An 18485-nucleotide genomic window follows, 5' to 3' on the forward strand; every position below is an offset into this window, starting at 1 on the left:
GTTGAACTTAACAGCAGAGATTGTTGTTACTAACTATTATCATTTTTCTGCGTGAAATCAAAATATATTTTTTTAACATATGTATTTCCATGTGTAATAAACAGGTTTAAAAACGTTTAATTTCTATAAACATTTCTCTAGAACGAATATCAATGTACGGCATAAAGATTTTTTTTATAAAATGCTCGAGGCGTCATCATTTGAGCACATATGTAGGGGAATGTCCCCAGTTGTGAAACAGTTTTTTTTCTCATATCTTTTGATCGAATTATCCAATTTCAAATCTTTTTAAAGCATTTGAAAGCTTGAAGACTTACGTATCTTTTTGTTGAGAACAGTATATATTTTTCGCTTTAAACATAGCGAAATTTATTCACCAAAAAAAGTGTCTCCGGCTGTAAAACATTCCGGAAAATCCCTAATTGAGAAAAGGAATCAAGAAATATAAAATGAAAATGACATATTATAATCATTCATTTAATGGAAAACACCTATGCGAAGCAATTTATCAGTTTCTTATTTTAATCATCCAAATCTAAATTGCAATCAATGTATGAAAAAACAGAAAGTTCGAAATCTCAAATATACAGCTTTCGCTCTAATGTTCCAGTAAAGCGTTTTGAAAGTAAATGTGATCATTGAAGTATTAAATAATTGATTTTTATGATTTTTCATGACCGGATAACTTAACTGTTTCACAGCCAGTTTGTAAAATTTTTTATAATACTTTTCCAGCTAATTATTTCACTTAAAAATTTGTCTGTGTAATGAAATAGAGGTCCAAAACTAAGGTTATATGGATTGTACAGCCTTTTTCTGTTTTATTTGTGTATCAAACAAAAAAAATCAATCCCAAAATATCAAAAAAAAAAAAAAAAAATTCTGGGTAGTTCTTTCGAACACATTTACTTCAAAACATTCTATAAACTGTAGTTTGATTGTTGTTTGCTCAAACGCTAGAATACAATCAGACGAGACGTTGGTACTAACTTGGTAGTGCTAGCTTAATAAACACGGCAAAAATGGTGGGTGTTTCACAACCGGAGTCGTTTCACAACCAGGGACAATCCCCTACTTTCAAAAAAATGTGTTCTTGAAAAATGTGGAATTATTCCACTCTGCTCACAACAGATGTCTGGCTAGAATTCATTCAAATATTGACCCGTTTAGTGAGTTGCAACAATCTCCCCGGTGGTTTTCTCATCTGTCTAAATACTGCACAATAAACAAACACATTATACTCCGATTATAGGGGGAAGCCCCCCAGCGCTGGACAGGCCCTAATACCGGACACTTCTGATTCTTATGGTCCAATCGGTACCGGTACATCTCAATAACGAATATGATAAACGTTATCAAAAAGAAGAAAGTATTAACATGTATGAGGTTCAAGTCATTCACGAAAACAGCAGTTTATTTTGTTTTCTCGATTGTTGTTGGATCTATTTACTTAGATTTGAATTTATATTTGGTAAAATTTTTAAGTTTCCGGTACTAGGAGATCTCCCTCTACGTATCAAAATTTGATAGCTGTGGAGATCACACACCAATTCTATGTCCTTTTGACCATACAAATAATTGTTTAGTATATTTCTCGATCAGTGAGCTATCTGTCAATTCTGTTTTTATTTGCTCATCTTTTATGGTGCGATTATCATCATCATTTTTAGCTTAGTTATAGGGCGGGTCGGAAATTTGAACGTCAAACCTTCCACCCGAACAGTAAAGGCCCAGCCACAATGCATACGGATTTCACTACGTTGCGGAAATTTGACAGAAAACCCATGAAAAAACTGTCAAATTGCCGCAACGTAGTAAAATCCGTAGGCATTGTGTCTGGGGCTTAACTGTACTACTCTTTAGCAGACACCAAAACAAAGCACCTTGAATGTTTACGGAAAAAATAAATACCCATTCAAGAAGTAAACAAAACTGTAACCAAGTTATGATAGTCACCACTAACCTCAACCTTAACAACTAAGCAGTGCTGATGTGACGTTTCTGTGTCAACCTGTACGGTTGACTGCTTCCGGTACAGTACAGAGGTGTATCTGACTTCCCTTTTGTTTGCTGGTTTCCATCTAGCACGTGCGTGCTGGCTTGCAACTAGTGAGTACTACTGACGTTAGGTAATTATTTGATGTTGAACGACAAGATTTTATCTGTTGACTTGCGGTTTTTAAAGCTGCTTTTTGTGTGCACGCGATCGAACAAAATGTATTTGAAAACACCTTTTCAAAGATTTTTCATTAAAATTTTTTTAAAAATCATTTAGAAACTTCTTTTTTTAATTCAAAATATACATAATACAGAATAATTGTAGATATGTCTTTATTATTAATTATATAAACCACATCTAATCTAATTTGCACATTTCAAATACCGATAGATGATGGAATGCGAGAATTTGCGGTAATGGAAAATATGTAATTGCACGGCGTCACTAGATGTCCTTCTTAACCATTAAAATAGTTCTGTATAATGCAGCTACTATCTTGATAGAATCAGGTATCAAAGTGGAGTTTTCGTCGAGTTTAGTTGGTGCTCTCTAATTACAAAGTCGCGCACCAACTGTTGTATTTTTATGGGAAATAATCTAAAAATAATAGAAATAATTTTTATATATGGTAAATTTGACGATCACATTACAGAGACGGTAGGATACAGAGCCTCTTACTCTGAATTCTGCAGTCTCCGTAGATTTTACATACTGCATTAGCCTTATCCCAAGATCGAAAAGTGGAGGAACAGAAACGTTGATTTCGTTACGCAGGATACCGTCCACGATTACACGTGCTGAGTATTCAGTTGTCAGTAGTTTGAATCTGTGGATAATTTAAAGAGGAGGGTTGAAATCTTGGTTGAAGTTTTTCTAAACTACGAAATATGCGGATGAGTGATTAATCTTTTGAACAGAGGCAATATAATGTAATGCAAAGCATTTTTATCATCTGAGAATTTAAATATAATAAATATTGGAGAAATTCCATTCGCTACTACTACTTGCTACTTTTCAGACACGCGTATTTCGGTTACGACTTATAACTTTCACTGTGGCAATTTGAGCACTGAGGAAAAGTAGAAATAAATGGATTTTGTTACGATTTTAATTACCGAGGTTTCTGCAAAAAGTCGATAACGTCCTTTCGTGTAGCAATGTAATACGGCGACACACATGTTGTCCTGATTTGGCGGTCAAAGCCTTGCAGACGCAGTTGCTCTGTTAGTGCTCCCATTAATCCGCTTACGGCATGCTTCGTTGCTGTGTACATCACGGCCCACGGATGTGGATAAATTCCGCATATTGAGGAAATCGCTACGATGTGGCCCTGTTTTCGTTCCATCATTTGCTTTAGGAATATTTTGGTCACCTAGAAAAACAGAACTATTAGATTAGAAAATCTATATTGTGCATCCAAAAGTATGAGTATGTTTATTAAAATCCTATTTGGAAAATTGTTTGAGTGGAAATGAATGATTGTCTGTAAATTATTTCTCCCTAAAGTTTCTGCGGATAATAAGTTTTGTTTGAAAATAAACCTTTAGCTTCTTTTAACCTTCTCTCAGATGGATCATGTCTTGATTGACAGTCGACACTTTGCGGACGTTATCGATGTACGGTGTTTTCGGGGACCAAATATCGACACTGACCACTATCTCGCAGTGAGTAAGATTCGCGCAAGGCTGTCGAACACGGCGAAAGCTCGCATTGAGAGGACGCTGCGTTTCAACATCGAGCGGTTAACGGCAGACGGCGTAGCAGTGGAGTACGCCAGGAAGCTTGACCAACGAATCGCAGAACAGCAGGTAGAAGGAGAAGATATAAATAGGCTGGGAAGGAACATCCATGGTGCCCTCGAAACAGCTGCGACAGAAATGGTAGGCACGACGCGTGGAAGACAGCGTAACAGCTGGTATGATGCCGAATACCACAGACTGGCAGATGAAAAGAACCAGGCCAATAGTCGCATGCTCACTGCGGCAACGCGTCAAAACAGAGAGAGGTACAGAGATACTAGAGCTGCAGAAAAAAGAATCCTTCGTCTAAAAAACGCGAGTACGAGGAGCACGTGCTCACCGGCGCAGAGGAGCGATACGCCAGCAACGACATACGGATTTTCTATAAAACGGTGAGATGCAGGAATTTTGCCATGCCTGTGATGTGCAATGATAGTGCTGGCAACCTGCTTACCGACAAAACGGCAGTAGCAGCCAGGTGGAAGGAGCACTTTCAGACACTGTTAAATGCGGAGATCAGCAGAGACAGGATAGGAATTGTAAGCGATGGTCAAGCTGTGGAGCCACCAACGCAGGAGGAGGTTAAAAAAGCGATCAGTGAGCTGAAAAACGGTAAGGCTGCTGGGAAGGATGGTATCCCGGCTGAACTTCTAAAAGCGGGGAGCAAGCGGCTGTACGAAGCAATCCACCGGATCATTGTCAGGATCTGGGAGGAAGAACAAATGCCGGAGGAGTGGTTGGATGGCCTTATTTGCTCAATTTTCAAAAAGGGACATTGACTGGAGTGTAAAAACTATCGAGGAATTACATTGCTCATTTCTGCCTACAAGGTGCTTTCCCTTATCCTGTTCTGCAAACTGAGACCGTTAGCGGAGTCTTTCGTCGGCGAGTACCAAGCTGGTTTTCGTGAGGGTCGCTTCACGACGGATCAGATGTTTACCCTGGTCAGTTACTAGACAAGTTCAGGGAGTACAACTTGCAGACACACCATCTGTTTGTGGTCTTTAGAATAGCGTACGACTCAGTTAAACGAAATGAGATGTGGCAGAACATGCTTGAACATGGTTTTCCGACGAAACTAGTTACGCTGATTCGTGCGACGCTGGACGGATCCAAATTATGCGTTAGAATAGCGGGTGAGACCTTAGCTGCTTTCGAGACGTTGGATGGACTGAAGCAAGGGGATGCACTCTCTAACCTGCTATTCAACATTGCCTTGGAAGGTGAATTAAGAAGGGCAAACGGAACTATGGAATGGGAATGGAATTATCATCACGAAATCTCACATGCTTCTTGGTTTTGCGGCTGATATCGTCGGAATCAACCGTAGAGCAGTGGAAGAGGTCTTCAGGCCCTTTAAAAGGGAAGCGGCGAGATTGAGACTTACTATTAACACCGCCAAAACGAAGTACATGGTTGCTGGTAGGGAACGTGGGAGTCCAAGTGATGTTGGTGCCGTGCTGGAGTCAGATGGGGAACGATATGAAGTAGTGGAGGAGTTTATATACCTTAAGCCGAAAAGTGAAACGACGAGTTGCAGCCGCGAATCGGGCTTTCTACGGATTACGTAGCCAGCTGAAGTCCCGTAGTTTGCAAATTCGCACAAAACTGGCGCTCTACAGAACAGTAATCCTTCCGGTGGCCCTTTGCGGACACGAATCATGGACGCTAAAGGAAGCTGATCGGCGAGTGCTTGGGGTTTTTGAGCGTAAAATTTTGCGACCTATACTTGGTGGCAAAATGGAAAATGAAGTGTGGCGCAGACGCATGAATCCCGAGCTGTACCAAGTATACAAATATGCTAAAGCTGATATAGTGAAGGTAGTGCAATTTGGCAGGCTACGGTGGGCTGGACACGTGGCCAGAATGCCCGACGAAAGAGTAGCCAAAACTATTTTCAGCAGAGAACCAGCAAGAGGCCGTAGACTCCGAGGCAGACCACGCACTCGGTGGATGTGTGCTGTCGAAGACGATGCACGTTCAGCTGGTGTTCGTGGGGATTGGAGAACGGCAGCCTAGGACCGACGGTACTGGAGGACCATAATTCGTTCGGTGCAGGATCGGTAACGGACCGTTGCCACTAAAGTAAGTAAGCTTCTTTTAACCACAAACAAACAAACGTAATGGCCAAACCTTTGTAGACGAATGAGGTGGGGTCCATCATCATCATCATCATCATCATCATCATCATGGAAAATCCTACAAAAATATCGTTCAGCACATTTCGGGTGCACACTAGCATACTCTATGAACGACATTCCCAAGTATTAGCTTACAGGAGTATCCCTCAGTTAACCTTCGTAGCCGGTTATTAGAGGACAGGAAAATTACGGGCCTAGTGCAAAGATCCTATTAACTCTGTAGCGGCACCGCCCAGTCGAGATTCGAACATATGACGACTGGCTTGTTAGGTCAGCATCGTACCCCGGAGCTAACTGAGCGGGCTATCCGGAACCGGATATGTCTCTTAAATCCATCTTCGTTGTATTCTTAAAAAGTACTAAATATAATCCATATTTTGAAAGCAAGGTGCACCACGTACTGCTGGTGCCAATTTCTAAAGTTAAATTTCATTTGTTTTCAGAAATGAATTTTTTCTGGCTTTCACAAGGAATTTTTTCCGGAACTTTGTCCTTTTCTATTTTGCTGTCTTCCAGGGAAACTTTGCCAATTGAACAAGATATTAAATTCTTGTCCAGGCATTTGTCCGTTCCAGATTCCCTGTCGATGATCACACGTTTTCCAAATTGTTTCAGCACATCACACACCGTGGATTTGGGATAAGTCAACAGTTCTTCTAAATATGATTCAATAAACTTTGAACGTAATTACATGTAATTTTGAAAATTTTTAATCATACAGTAAATAAATGGCAACATTTTCCATGTGTCCTAATTTTTTCGTGTTGTGCCCTTGTGCAGTAAACGTTCTAGTCTACCTCACCCTGGACTACGATTAACTTTTGCAAATTTGTGCAACTCATAATTATTAATTTAATTGAATGATCCATCAGTATTTCCAGCAGATCGCTTCGGTACAAATGTTTTTGTTTTCATTTTTATTAAACTGGAAGATAGCGCAAAACATGCATAAATGCGATCATTAATTCAATTTGCAAACTGAGTCTTGATTTACTGTTTTTGCTCTTTTGACTACAGCACATCAGCAACAGAAAAAGAATTCCAAAACGTGGTGTAGGGCATTTATTAATGTTTTATCTGTTATTAGCTGACCCGACAAACTTCGTATTACCACAAATTAAACTCTGTTTTACATAAATCACAATCTTGAGTTTCTGAAGAGCTCAACCTTCGATGATTCATTTTGACTATGAAAGCGTGGGTAGTTTAATATACAAATTTGAAATTTTTCCTCACAGAACAGTAGAAAACAACCCCACCCCACAGTTCGGACCGAACTGAAGGAAAATAATAGAGGTCAGTAGACCTAGGAAAACAAATAAACCTAGACAGAGGTGATTTCTGCTTCCACGGCGGGTCGGCGGCAACACTCGCGGCCGTGTCACCCTGAATTATCTAGTGTTCCTATAAATAGTTTTTGGTGGTGCCTTCTTGCCTTCTGAAGCCCCCACATGCCAACTTAATTTATTTCCATTTGCTTGATTAGTTTTCGAGTTTTGAGGAAATTTGTATTTCATTTATATGGGAGGAAGGGGTCAAAATTCCCCATAGAAAAAATGTCTGCCTCCTAAGACCCCCACATGCCAAATTTGGTTCCAGTTGCTTGATTAGTTCTTGAGTTATGAGGAAAGTTGTATTTCATTTGTTTGGGAGCCCCCTTCTGAAGGGGAGAGGGGTCTTAATTCACCAAAGAAAACATTCTTGCATCCAAAAACCCCCTCATGCCAAATTTGGCTCCGCCGGTTGCTCCGGTTGCTTGATTACTTCGCGAGTTATGCAGAAATTTGTGTTTCATATGTATGACAGCCCCCCCTCTTAGTGGGGGGAGGGGTCTCTAACCATCATAAGAACCTTTCCTGGCCCCAAAAACTCCTACATGCAACTTTTCATGCCGATCGGTTAATTAGTTTTCGATTCTATAAGGAACATACAGACAGACAGACAGAAATCCATTTTTATAGGTATAGATAAAAGCCATCCATTTAAAAAATCGGTCGCCTGCGATGGGCTGGGCACGTCGTGAGGATGTCGGACGACAGCCCGGTTAAAAAGTTCTCAATAACGATCCGACTCGAACGAGACGGCGTGGCGCGCAGCGAGCAAGATGGATCGATCAAGTGGAAGGCGACCTGCGGACCCTACGCATACTACGTGGCTGGCGAATTGCGGCCACAGACCGAGTGGCATGGAGACGACTTCTTCGTACAGCAGAGGAAACCATGGCCTGGAGCTGACTAAGTAAGTATCTAGAAATGGTCCGTCTCCTTCACTCTCATAATTGACGGTGTAATTGGCGATTCTATGCATACAGATTCTGTACAGGCGATTTCTTTCAAATATCTGTTAAACACAGAATAATCTGTGCATGTGGTAACCCTGTATGGAGGTACATGCAACAGAAGCTCAATGATTATAAATATCATAATTTGGATGAATTTAAGTTAGTTGTCAACAAGATATGGGATGACATTCCGATGAAAGCAGTGCGTGCCGCATGTAACGACTTCGAAAAGCGTTTGAAGCGTGTTATCCAGGCAAAAAGCGATTCAATAGAGTAATGAATGTTTGTTGCATTCTGAATCTATGGGTAAACAACTTCGAAAACTAAAATTTTAAATAAAGCCTTTATTTACAAAAATATATGCCTTTGTTTTTGTTCGAATATATATGTGTCTCACTGTATGTTTGTTGTTTTGGTATCTAAAAATCACCCAGTCATGAAGATTCCCAAGGAAGATTTTTGTTGTATAGCTGCTTATCAAGCGCTTGTTTCATTGCTTTTAGCTATACAGTAGTTGAACAAGCTACTCTTAAACAACAATGTTTGTTGGGTTCTTAGCTCTTTTTATAACGCTACTGTTTTACCTGACTCACAGCGAATATGCGTTGTGTTCGCGGGAGCTCAAAATCGGGAAAAAGTTGAAATGAGCGACGTTTCCTTGCTTAATTCGCACCTTTGGAAATAACTTACAAAAATGTTATTTTTCAAGTGACAGTAGTATGCAATGCTTTCTTTCTTTGTCAAACTCTGAGTTTTATTCGTGCAAATTTTTACAGGTTTAAAGCAAAATTAAGAACATAACTTACAAACAACTTCTTGATATTCTTATTAACTGAATAAAATGCATATACGCTATAAACGAATAAAACGGTATAATATACATTTCATTTCAATAACACGTATATTCGTTGTGAGTCAGGTAAGACAGTAGGCGCCATGTTACGAAGTGCGTCTATTCAGACGAATGCTGTCTCTAGGGCAGACGTATGTATCTAACCGTACAAATGAATTCGTTATATTGTGTTATGCTATGCGTTCTTTTGCGTGACTGACTTGAAAGGGCCGAAATGAATCTTGAACCGGATTTTCCAACAATAGGAACTTCCAAGGGCCGGTTTTTGGTATAAATAATTAAAAATAGACAACGCCTCTCCTACCATAAACAGGTTTGCTTTCTGATGTGACCCGTAGGTTTGGCACCCTTTTTTCATGTGAGCGTTTGTGCAAGTGTTGAACAGAAAATTAGAGGTTCAAATGTTGACATCAGTATAATTATATAAATTATTCGACTAGGAATTTAGCAATACCAGCTCGAACATAATTGTTGTTTCAGAGCTTTTTCAAATCAATTTCTTTGCATCCAAAATTATTGTTAAAAATGCTACATAAGATAATTAAAAACTAAAATATTTTTAACCAGTAACGCGAATGTTGCTCGTTAATTAACATGTAGCACTGAGTTGTGTTGAATTATAGCATACAATTTAGCCTGATAATGCTCAATGTTGGTATCTGACTACTCATTTACCGTAGAACTTCCGTAGTATAAACATTTAGGAGAGCAATTGTGCCTACATTCGTAGTGCTAACGTATAGGCTTCTACTTTTTTAGTCAAATGAAACTCCCTTTCAGTCTTTTCGGAAATCGTTCCCGAAACTCAGAAACCAAAGTCAAATAATCAAAAGAATATTTTTGAATGTCCTAATAGGATTATTGGGAGAATTTCGTGTAGGATTTCCATTATTAGGAATATCGAAATAACACGAAATACGTTTCAAATAGCTTTAGCTAGTTTTGTTACTGTCCACACAAATATGCTTCTTTTAGCTTCTACTTACCCAAATATAAGATTTTACATTAACATCGATTAATTTATTCACATCATCTACGCTGCTATCTTGGAGGAACGTGAAGTGAATCAATCCAGCGTTATTGATCACAATATCGACAGGCCCAATTTCACTATAAATTCGTGCTGCCAACGTTTCAACTTCCTTAAACGAGGACACATCCACTCGAAAAGCATGTGCGTTCACGTGTTTCTTTCGTAAATCTTCACATGTCCTTTTCGCCGACTCTAGATCGATATCCACGATTATGATGTTGCAGCCGTGATCCGCCAATAGCAAAGCCATTTCTCTACCCAACCCATTTGCTCCACCCGTAATCTACGGTAAAAAAGAACCACCAGGTCACTTAACATTCGGAAGAACACAACACTCCGTAACATACCATCGCCAACTGCCCGGAAACATTTTTAAATTTTTTAGGACTAATAAAACTCAAAACTTTGCGAAACAATATAGGTACACCTAGAACAATCACTTTTATCACGTCCACTAGAACGTAGAAGTAATCAGCTATCATTTGTCTAGCATTAATTCGTGTTGAACAAAAAGATGATTCCACTTCATGATCCGCCATTTCAGCAAACAACCCGCCGATGCAGCGCTGCTGCTGCTATTCGATTGGACTGCTTTTCAAGACTATATGAATGTTTAATCGAAACGATTGTCGACTCGGACGAAAGACGGCCACCGGTGGATAAAGCAAGCGTTTCTTGTTGATTTTAACCCAATAACGGCCCTGTGGCAGCTCATTTGTCACGGTTGAAACGTTAGGCAACGGATCTGACCGAAACATTTTGAGCTTGTTTTCTAGTGTAGGTATGTTGCAAAATATGACTACGGGGTTTTCACGCCCTGTTGAAAGTGGTTTTATTGGTGTAACGAGTGAAGTGGACTTTTCTACATAAAATTCAATTCATTTCACAGTCTACATTAATAAATTAAATAAGTAAACAAACAAATACTGAAAATAAAATTCCATACTGGGAAGCATTAGGTTAAGTTTTCGAAATCTCACAGGTCACCGACTAGGGTTCAAAAGTATTAGAACAAAATGAAAAATAATGCAAGTCATGATTCGTTGAGACAACATCAAATTAAAATACATACGCTAAATAACGAATGATTAGACATGAATTAAACATGAGTGGATAAAATACATCTGATTGTCTTTGAATTGAATATGAGAAATTCACCTTCAGCTTTCGACATTCGGCAATGTCGGGCTGCGTCAGCAACTAGGTGTTGACTTATTTTAGCCAAAATAATGCGTTTCATCAGCCTACCGAAAAGTTTAGCAATTGATAATTTAGCAGGTTGTGTGCTCAGCATTACTCACTACTGCGTTTTCCGTGTTAATATGTAAAAAGAACATGGTAAACAGGTTTAGATTATTTTGACTTAGTGTACATTAAAATATTTATAAAAAAAAACTAAAAAACTATATTTAATTTGACGTTTGACGTTATGTTAACTTTTACCAAATGATTATAATTTTTATTATGTACATACAATATTTAATTGATGAGGCATTTAATTAATGATTAATCGAATGTCATTTCGTGCACTCATCAAAGGGTGACATTCTTTTACTCGATTTATTTACTTTTTCATCGTGTCGTGGTAGGCATATGATGCTTGGACCCTGCGTTCAGTAAGACAAAAAAGACAAGTCAGATTGCCAGGTCAGGGTGCTGCATGGCTTAATCTACGACATAACTACGCTCACGTTCCCATCATAGAGACGGAAAACACAATTGCAATTAACTTTGTTGCGAAATAGGTTCAAAATATTACTTAACATCAGTATTTATGGATTGTCTATTTGCTATAGAACTTGCTGATCGTTCGGAGTAAATACAAACTCTAATATAATCTAATTCCACTTTTCATGGAAGCAATGTAACATTTATGCAATGTAATGTAACGGGAAATTAGCAGTCATTAACTTTTCATGGGAGAGCCCAATTACGGAAGCAGTTTTTGGGACCAAAAGTGGAGTTCTGTTTATAGAAATATATTCAATGCATTCAGCACAGCGAATATATTTTCATGAACAGAAAAAAGTATAAGGGTCCATGCCTAGTGGCACGGGCGCAGGCTTGAAGTAGGACTACGAATGTAGAGCAATTCGTCTCCCAATCGTAACACCGGACAGAGCATTTCCCACCAATTTAAGCCGTTCTGCTTCCGCGACCAAAATTTGGGTTTTCTAGCTTATTTAATATTCTATTATAGCAGCTTATTGTCAATTGCAAGTAAAATTGTACCATCCAAAGTGCGATATCGCTCATAAAAGTGCTATTTTGCATTAAATCGTTTCGGTATCTTCGGCGCACTTTTTCGTTATCTTCCAAGCAATAAGTGCGCCGAAGAAACCGAAACGATTTAAGCTAAAATAGCACTTTTATGAGCGATTGCACACTTATTGATTGGACAATTTTCCTTGCAATTGACAATAATAGATCGATGTTTCGAATCCAACACGGTCGGCGTAATTTACACTCCACACCAAACAATAACCGGCTGCTGCCGAGTTTTACCACCTTTGCTGTGTCCAGAAAGGGAGATAAAATCGTAACTCTCATTATTATTTGTAACTCAAACAACGCGAAAATGATGCCGTTCGCAAAATCAATTCAACTGCTTCATATACTTATTCAGTAGTTCTTAAAAGAACTGATTGTTTTTTACCAGCTGTTAGTAATACGAATCGAAGAAATTTACTGCTTGGCAGCAGCTTTTTTCGGACCGCATTCTCCGTTAGAACTTGTTTTGGCTTTGGAGTTTTCGATGCCTTTGCTATGGTCTTCATTGACTTAGTAATCTTGCTTCTCGCTAGCAAGTTTGGAAGGCGAACGAACCGGAAGCGCCAGTTCTTTGTTTGGACCAGCTTTCTCTTGTTGAAAACTAACTTCAAAGCCTTTTTCACGAATGTGTCCAACTTTGAAACGTCACAATTGTAGCTGGCGGCGATATACTTCTAGACGGCTTGCAACGAAGATCCGTTGACTCTTCGGTTTATTGGCGTCTCGCTTAGTGAATTTGGATGTCTTCGTTGCCTTATTCCGGGGAAGTAGCAACAGTTGAAGCTCAACGATTTTCGAGCGGATTCTATAGAGCGTAAATTAAATACAATCAAACTTTGATCCCTTTGATTCAAAGGGAATTTAATCCATAGCTCTTCTCCTATATATTTCTGTCATCCGTGTTAGGGAAGCATTGGCGTGGGAAGGCAAAAATTTTTAGCAAAAATAAAATTAAAGCAACGTCATGAGTTAGAAGACCGCGAGTCACCACATATTTAACGTTTTATAGATCAAATCAGAAGAAATTCTTCATGATTTAAAGAATCAGCGACATTTGGAAATTTAATTAAAGAAATTTAATATACAGAAAATTTTCATCTCTTCATAAACAAATTTGTTCGTCCTAAAAAGGACGGGTTGTGGTTGAAAATCCGGCCAGCAGAATGGCTTGAATGTTTGAAACAACACCTCCCAGGGCAATGGTGACAATGGTTACCGGACAGAGCATTTTCCATTGATTCAAGCTCTTGCGCTCCCGCAACCAAATATTCTAATATAGCAGATAATAGATCGATGCTCCGGTACCAACGCGTTCGGCGCACTCTACACCAAACAATGATCGGCTGCTGCCGAGTTTTACCACCTTTGTCGCGTCCGGACAGGGAGATAAAATCGTAACTCTCACTCACTAAATCGTAACCCAAACAACGCGAAAATGATGCCGTTCGCAAAATCAATTCAACTGCTTCATATACTTATTCAGTAGTTCTTAAAAGAACTGATTGTTTTCTACCAGCTGTTAGTAATACGAATCGAAGAAATTTACTGCTTGGCAGCAGCTTTCTTCGGACCAGATTCTCCGTTAGAACTTCTTTTGGCTTTAGAGTTTTCGATGCCTTTGCTATGGTCTTCATTGACTTAGTAATCTTGCTTCTCGCTAGCAAGTTTGGTAGGCGAACGAACCGGAAGCGCCAGTTCTTTGCTTGGACCAGAAAATTTTCATCTCTTCATAAACAAATTCGTTCGTCCTAAAAAGGACGGGTTGTGGTAAATTATGTGGTTGAAAATCCGGCCAGCAGAATGGCTTGAATGTTTGAAACAACACCTCCCAGGTGACAATGGTTACCGGACAGAGCATTTTCCATTGATTCAAGCTCTTCCGCTCCCCGCAACTATTTGGTTCTAATATAGCTGATAATAGATCGATGCTCCGGCAACCAACGCGTTCGGCGCACTCTACACCAAACAATGATCCGCTGCTGCTGCTGCCGCTGCGCTGCGTTTTACTAGTTTGTCCTTGCCGAGTCCAGTGAGGGAGATACAATCGCAACTCTCTGCTGTCTGTTCGGCACCGTACCGATGCCAATGCGAAAATGATGCCGTTCGCCGGCTTACTTCTGATTATATACCAGAGCAAACGGCAGCAAGTTGTAACAAAGGCGGATCAACGTAGGGTAGAGAATCATAGACACGAAAGAAAGGCGGTACAACGTACAACGAAACTGTACATTGTTTGAACAAAACCGGTGTCCGGTGGTTCCTTAATGAAGAGCTACCAGTTTCTGCAGAGCAACCTAATATGAAGCATCGTCTTCATGCCACCGAAAACCAGTGGAAAGGCCGCAAAGCGCGATAGGAAAAAGAAGAAGAAGCCACGCCACTAGGAGAGCAACGCTATTTTCTTTCATTTAATGCCGACAGGGATGGCACGGCAACGGGCATGGCAGACGTGCGCTCACAGTTGTGTGTGGTTGTGCCGGGTGAGTTTGCCAAGCGCGCCGTCTCGGAAGGTACCAAAGTATAGCGGCCTATAGTAAATGTGTCTTGTCAGGCTTCTGTAACTATACAATTAGCCCTTTTTAGGGCCTAATATATAAATGAAGATGCAATTCGATTTTCTCACTAAACGCTTTGCCTCGAATTACGAAGTGGCGCAGTTTTCTTTTCAAAGAATTTTGCCAGGTAATGTGGCTTTTCCGTTTCATGCTTTCCAGAAAGAATCACGAAATGGCATAATTTTGCATATGTAGGTAGGTATATGATCAGTTGTATTCAGTAAGTATGTTATAGTACAGGACAATTATTCAATAACTTTTTCTGCTCATTAACGAGCGCTTTTATTGAAACTGTTGGAAATTGGTGTGGAACTTTTATATTTAATAATTTGGCTAAACTATAATGGTCTTTTCGACTCCATAATGGATCTGTTGTGGGAAAGTTGCTGGAAAGAAGGCAACTTATTAAAACAAAATGAAACTGTGAATGCTTGCATCTGTTTGTTCATTTGTTACAATAACCTGATGCTTTTAACATGAGTTCGCAATATTTGTCGTAATGCCGTTTAAACATCCAATTACTGTACGTGTTAAAGCTTGGATAAATAAACTGCCAACTTGTCATGTGCATTTTTAAATGAGGAATATCATTCATGAGAAAAATCAATTCAACTGCTTCATATACTTATTCAGTAGTTCTTAAAAGAACTGATTGTTTTCTACCAGATATTACTTACTTACTTACTTACTTAATTGGCCTAACGTCTTATGACAAGGCCTGCGCAGTATAATTTCTCCATCTGTTTCGGTCCATGGCAACTGATCTCCAGTTCCGCGGGCACCCAGTGCTCGCCAGATCTCGCTCCACCTGGTCTTGCCACCTCGCTCGCTGTGCCCCTCTTCGTCTTGTTCCTACCGGATTTGATGCGAAAACCATTTTTGCAGGATAGTTGTCCGGCATTCTAGCAACATGTCCTGCCCAACGTATCCGTCCAGCTTTAACCACTTTCTGAATACTTGGTTCGCCGTAGAGACGCGCGAGCTCGTGGTTCATTCTTCGCCTCCATACACCGTTCTCTTGCACTCCGCCAAAGATGGTTCTTAGCACCCGCCGTTCGAAAACTCCGAGTGCTCGTAGGTCCTCTTCTAGCAATGTCCACGTTTCGTGCCCGTAGAGGACAACCGGTCTAATTAGCGTTTTGTACAGTGTGCACTTTGTACGGGGGCTCAGATTGTTCGACCGCAAGTGTTTGTGGAGTCCGTAGTAGGCCCGACTTCCGCTGATAATACGTCTTTTAATCTCACGGCTGGTATTGTTGTCCTCTGTTGCCAGCGAGCCAAGGTATACGAACTCGTCGACTACCTCGAACTCATCCCCGTCGATTACCACGGTGCTGCCCAAGCGAGCCCTGTCGCGCTCGGTCCCGCCCGCCAGCATATACTTCGTTTTAGACGTATTTATCTGCAATCCAATCTTCTCTGCTTCGCGTTTCAGTCTGGTGTACTGATCTTCCACCGCCTCAAATGTTCTGCCGACAGCATCCACGTCGTCAGCAAAGCAGATAAATTGACTGGATTTATTGAAAATCGTGCCCCGCATTTCGATCGCCGCTCGCCTTATAACACCTTCAAGCGCAATGTTGAATAGCAGGCAGGAAAGACCATCTCCTTGTCGAAGTCCCCTGCGAGATTCGAATGGGTCCGACAATCCACCCGAGATTCTCACACAGCACTGGATCCCATCCATCGTAGCCATGATAAGTCTAGTAAGCTTACCCGGAAAGCCGTTTTCGTCCAAAATTTTCCATAGCTCTTGTCGGTTTACGCTATCATATGCGGCTTTGAAATCGATGAACAGGTGGTGCGTGGGGACTCGGAATTCGCGGCACTTCTGGAGGATCTGTCGCAGGGTGAAGATTTGGTCTGTTGTAGACCGACCCTCCATGAAGCCGGCCTGGTAACTTCCCACAAATCTATTGGCTATTGGCGATAGTCGATGAAAGAGGACTTGGGACAGCACTTTGTAGGCGGCATTCAGGATAGTGATGGCTCGGTAGTTCTCACAATCCAGCTTATCACCTTTCTTGTAGATAGGGCAGATAACCCCGTCTTTCCACTCCTCCGGTAGTCGTTCCGTATCCCAAATCTTGACAATCAATTGATGCAGACAGCCGGCCAACTTGTCCGGGCCCATTTTAATAAGTTCCGCTCCAATGCCATCCTTTCCCGCTGCTTTGTTGTTCTTCAGCCGCTGGATGGCTTCTTTAACTTCCCTTATCGATGGGGGTGGCACATCTTCGTCGCTTGCTGCACCAATGTGGTCACTTCCTTCGCTATCATGGTCTTCCGCCTGCACGCCATTCAGGTGTTCATCGTAGTGCTGCTTCCACCTTTCGATCACCGCACGGTCATCAGTCAAGATACCTCCATCTTTATCTCTGCACATTTCGGCCCGCGGCACGAAGCCTTTGCGAGATCCGTTGAGTTTCTGATAGAACTTCCGTGTGTCGTGAAAGCGGTACAGCTGTTCGAGTTCTTCGCACTCCTTCTCCTCTTGGTGGCGCTTCTTTTCCTTGAAGAGTCGGGTTTGCTGCCTCCGCTTCTGTTTGTATCGCTCCACATTCTGACGGGTGGCTCTACGCAGCATTTGTACCCGCGCTGCGTTCTTCTCATCCAATATCTGCTGGCATTCCTCGTCAAACCATTCGTTACGTCGATTCGGTGCCACACTGCCTAGGACGTTCTCCGCTACGCTGTTAATGGCTGTTTTCACGGCATTCCAACAGTCTTCAAGAGGGGCTTCATCCAGCTCTCCCTCTTCCGGCAGCGCGGTTTCGAGAGATAACGCGTAGTTTTCGGCGACCTCTGGTTGCTTCAGTCGCGCTAGATTATACCGTGGCGGGCGGCGGTATCGTATGTTGTTCACAACAGATAGTTTTTGACGTATCCTTACCATCACTAGGTAGTGATCCGAATCAATGTTAGCGCCCGGATAGGTTCTGACGTCGATAATGTCTGAAAAGTGCCGACCATCTATCAGAACGTGGTCGATTTGTGATTCTGTCTGGTTGGGTGATCTCCAGGTGTACCGATGGTAGAGGTTATGCTGGAAGAAGGTACTACGTATGGCCATGTTCTTGGAGGCGGCGAAGTCGACAAGTCTTAGGCCGTTTTCGTTCGTTTGCGGGTGAGCGCTGAACCGTCCAATCACCGGTTTGAATTCCTCCTCCTGACCAACCTGAGCATTACAGTCCCCGATGATAATTTTGACATCATGTCTTGGGCAGCGGTCGTATTCACGCTCCAACTGCGCGTAGAATTCGTCTTTGTCATCATCGGTACTTCCGAGGTGAGGGCTGTGCACGTTAATTATGCTTATATTGAAGAATCGGCCCTTGATTCTTAATCTGCACATTCGGGGGTTGATCGGCCACCACCCGATCACCCGCTTCTGCATCTCGCCCATCACTATAAAAGCTGTGCCCAGCTCGTGTGTATTGCCGCAGCTCTGGTAGATGGTATGACCATCTCTATACGTACGTACCATCGTTCCTTTCCAGCATACCTCCTGCAGCGCTACGATGTCGAACTTGCGGCTCTTCACTTCTTTAGAAAGCACGTGGATACTTCCGAGGAAATTTAGAGACCGACAGTTCCATGTTCCTAATTTCCA

At 41.2% G+C, this 18485-nt stretch overlaps 1 protein-coding gene across 1 annotated transcript; it reads right to left on the bottom strand.

Moving 5' to 3' along the window:
- Positions 1 to 2332: 2332 nt before the first annotated feature.
- LOC128743462 (17-beta-hydroxysteroid dehydrogenase 13-like) lies at positions 2333 to 10611 on the bottom strand. The gene is made up of 5 exons (XM_053840054.1): positions 10394 to 10611; positions 10000 to 10329; positions 3115 to 3371; positions 2712 to 2825; positions 2333 to 2596 (listed from the first exon to the last, which is right to left on the bottom strand). Exons 1-5 carry the CDS (start codon positions 10583 to 10585, stop codon positions 2512 to 2514), a joined length of 978 nt encoding a protein of 325 aa, XP_053696029.1. The 5' UTR covers positions 10586 to 10611; the 3' UTR covers positions 2333 to 2511.
- Positions 10612 to 18485: the final 7874 nt, after the last annotated feature.

This window comes from Sabethes cyaneus, chromosome 3 (assembly GCF_943734655.1).
Source record: "Sabethes cyaneus chromosome 3, idSabCyanKW18_F2, whole genome shotgun sequence".
Taxonomy (NCBI): domain Eukaryota; kingdom Metazoa; phylum Arthropoda; class Insecta; order Diptera; family Culicidae; genus Sabethes; species Sabethes cyaneus.

Excerpts from the sequence above, each read along its gene's own strand:
- LOC128743462 (XM_053840054.1), bottom strand. The coding sequence starts at position 10,585 with ATGGCGGATCATGAAGTGGAATCATCTTTTTGTTCAACACGAATTAAT. Across the intron at positions 10,330-10,393 it reads TTTCCGGGCAGTTGGCGATG|ATTACGGGTGGAGCAAATGG; the intron begins GTATGTTACGGA and ends TTTTTACCGTAG. Across the intron at positions 2,597-2,711 it reads CTTGGGATAAGGCTAATGCA|ATTATTTCCCATAAAAATAC; the intron begins GTATGTAAAATC and ends TATTATTTTTAG.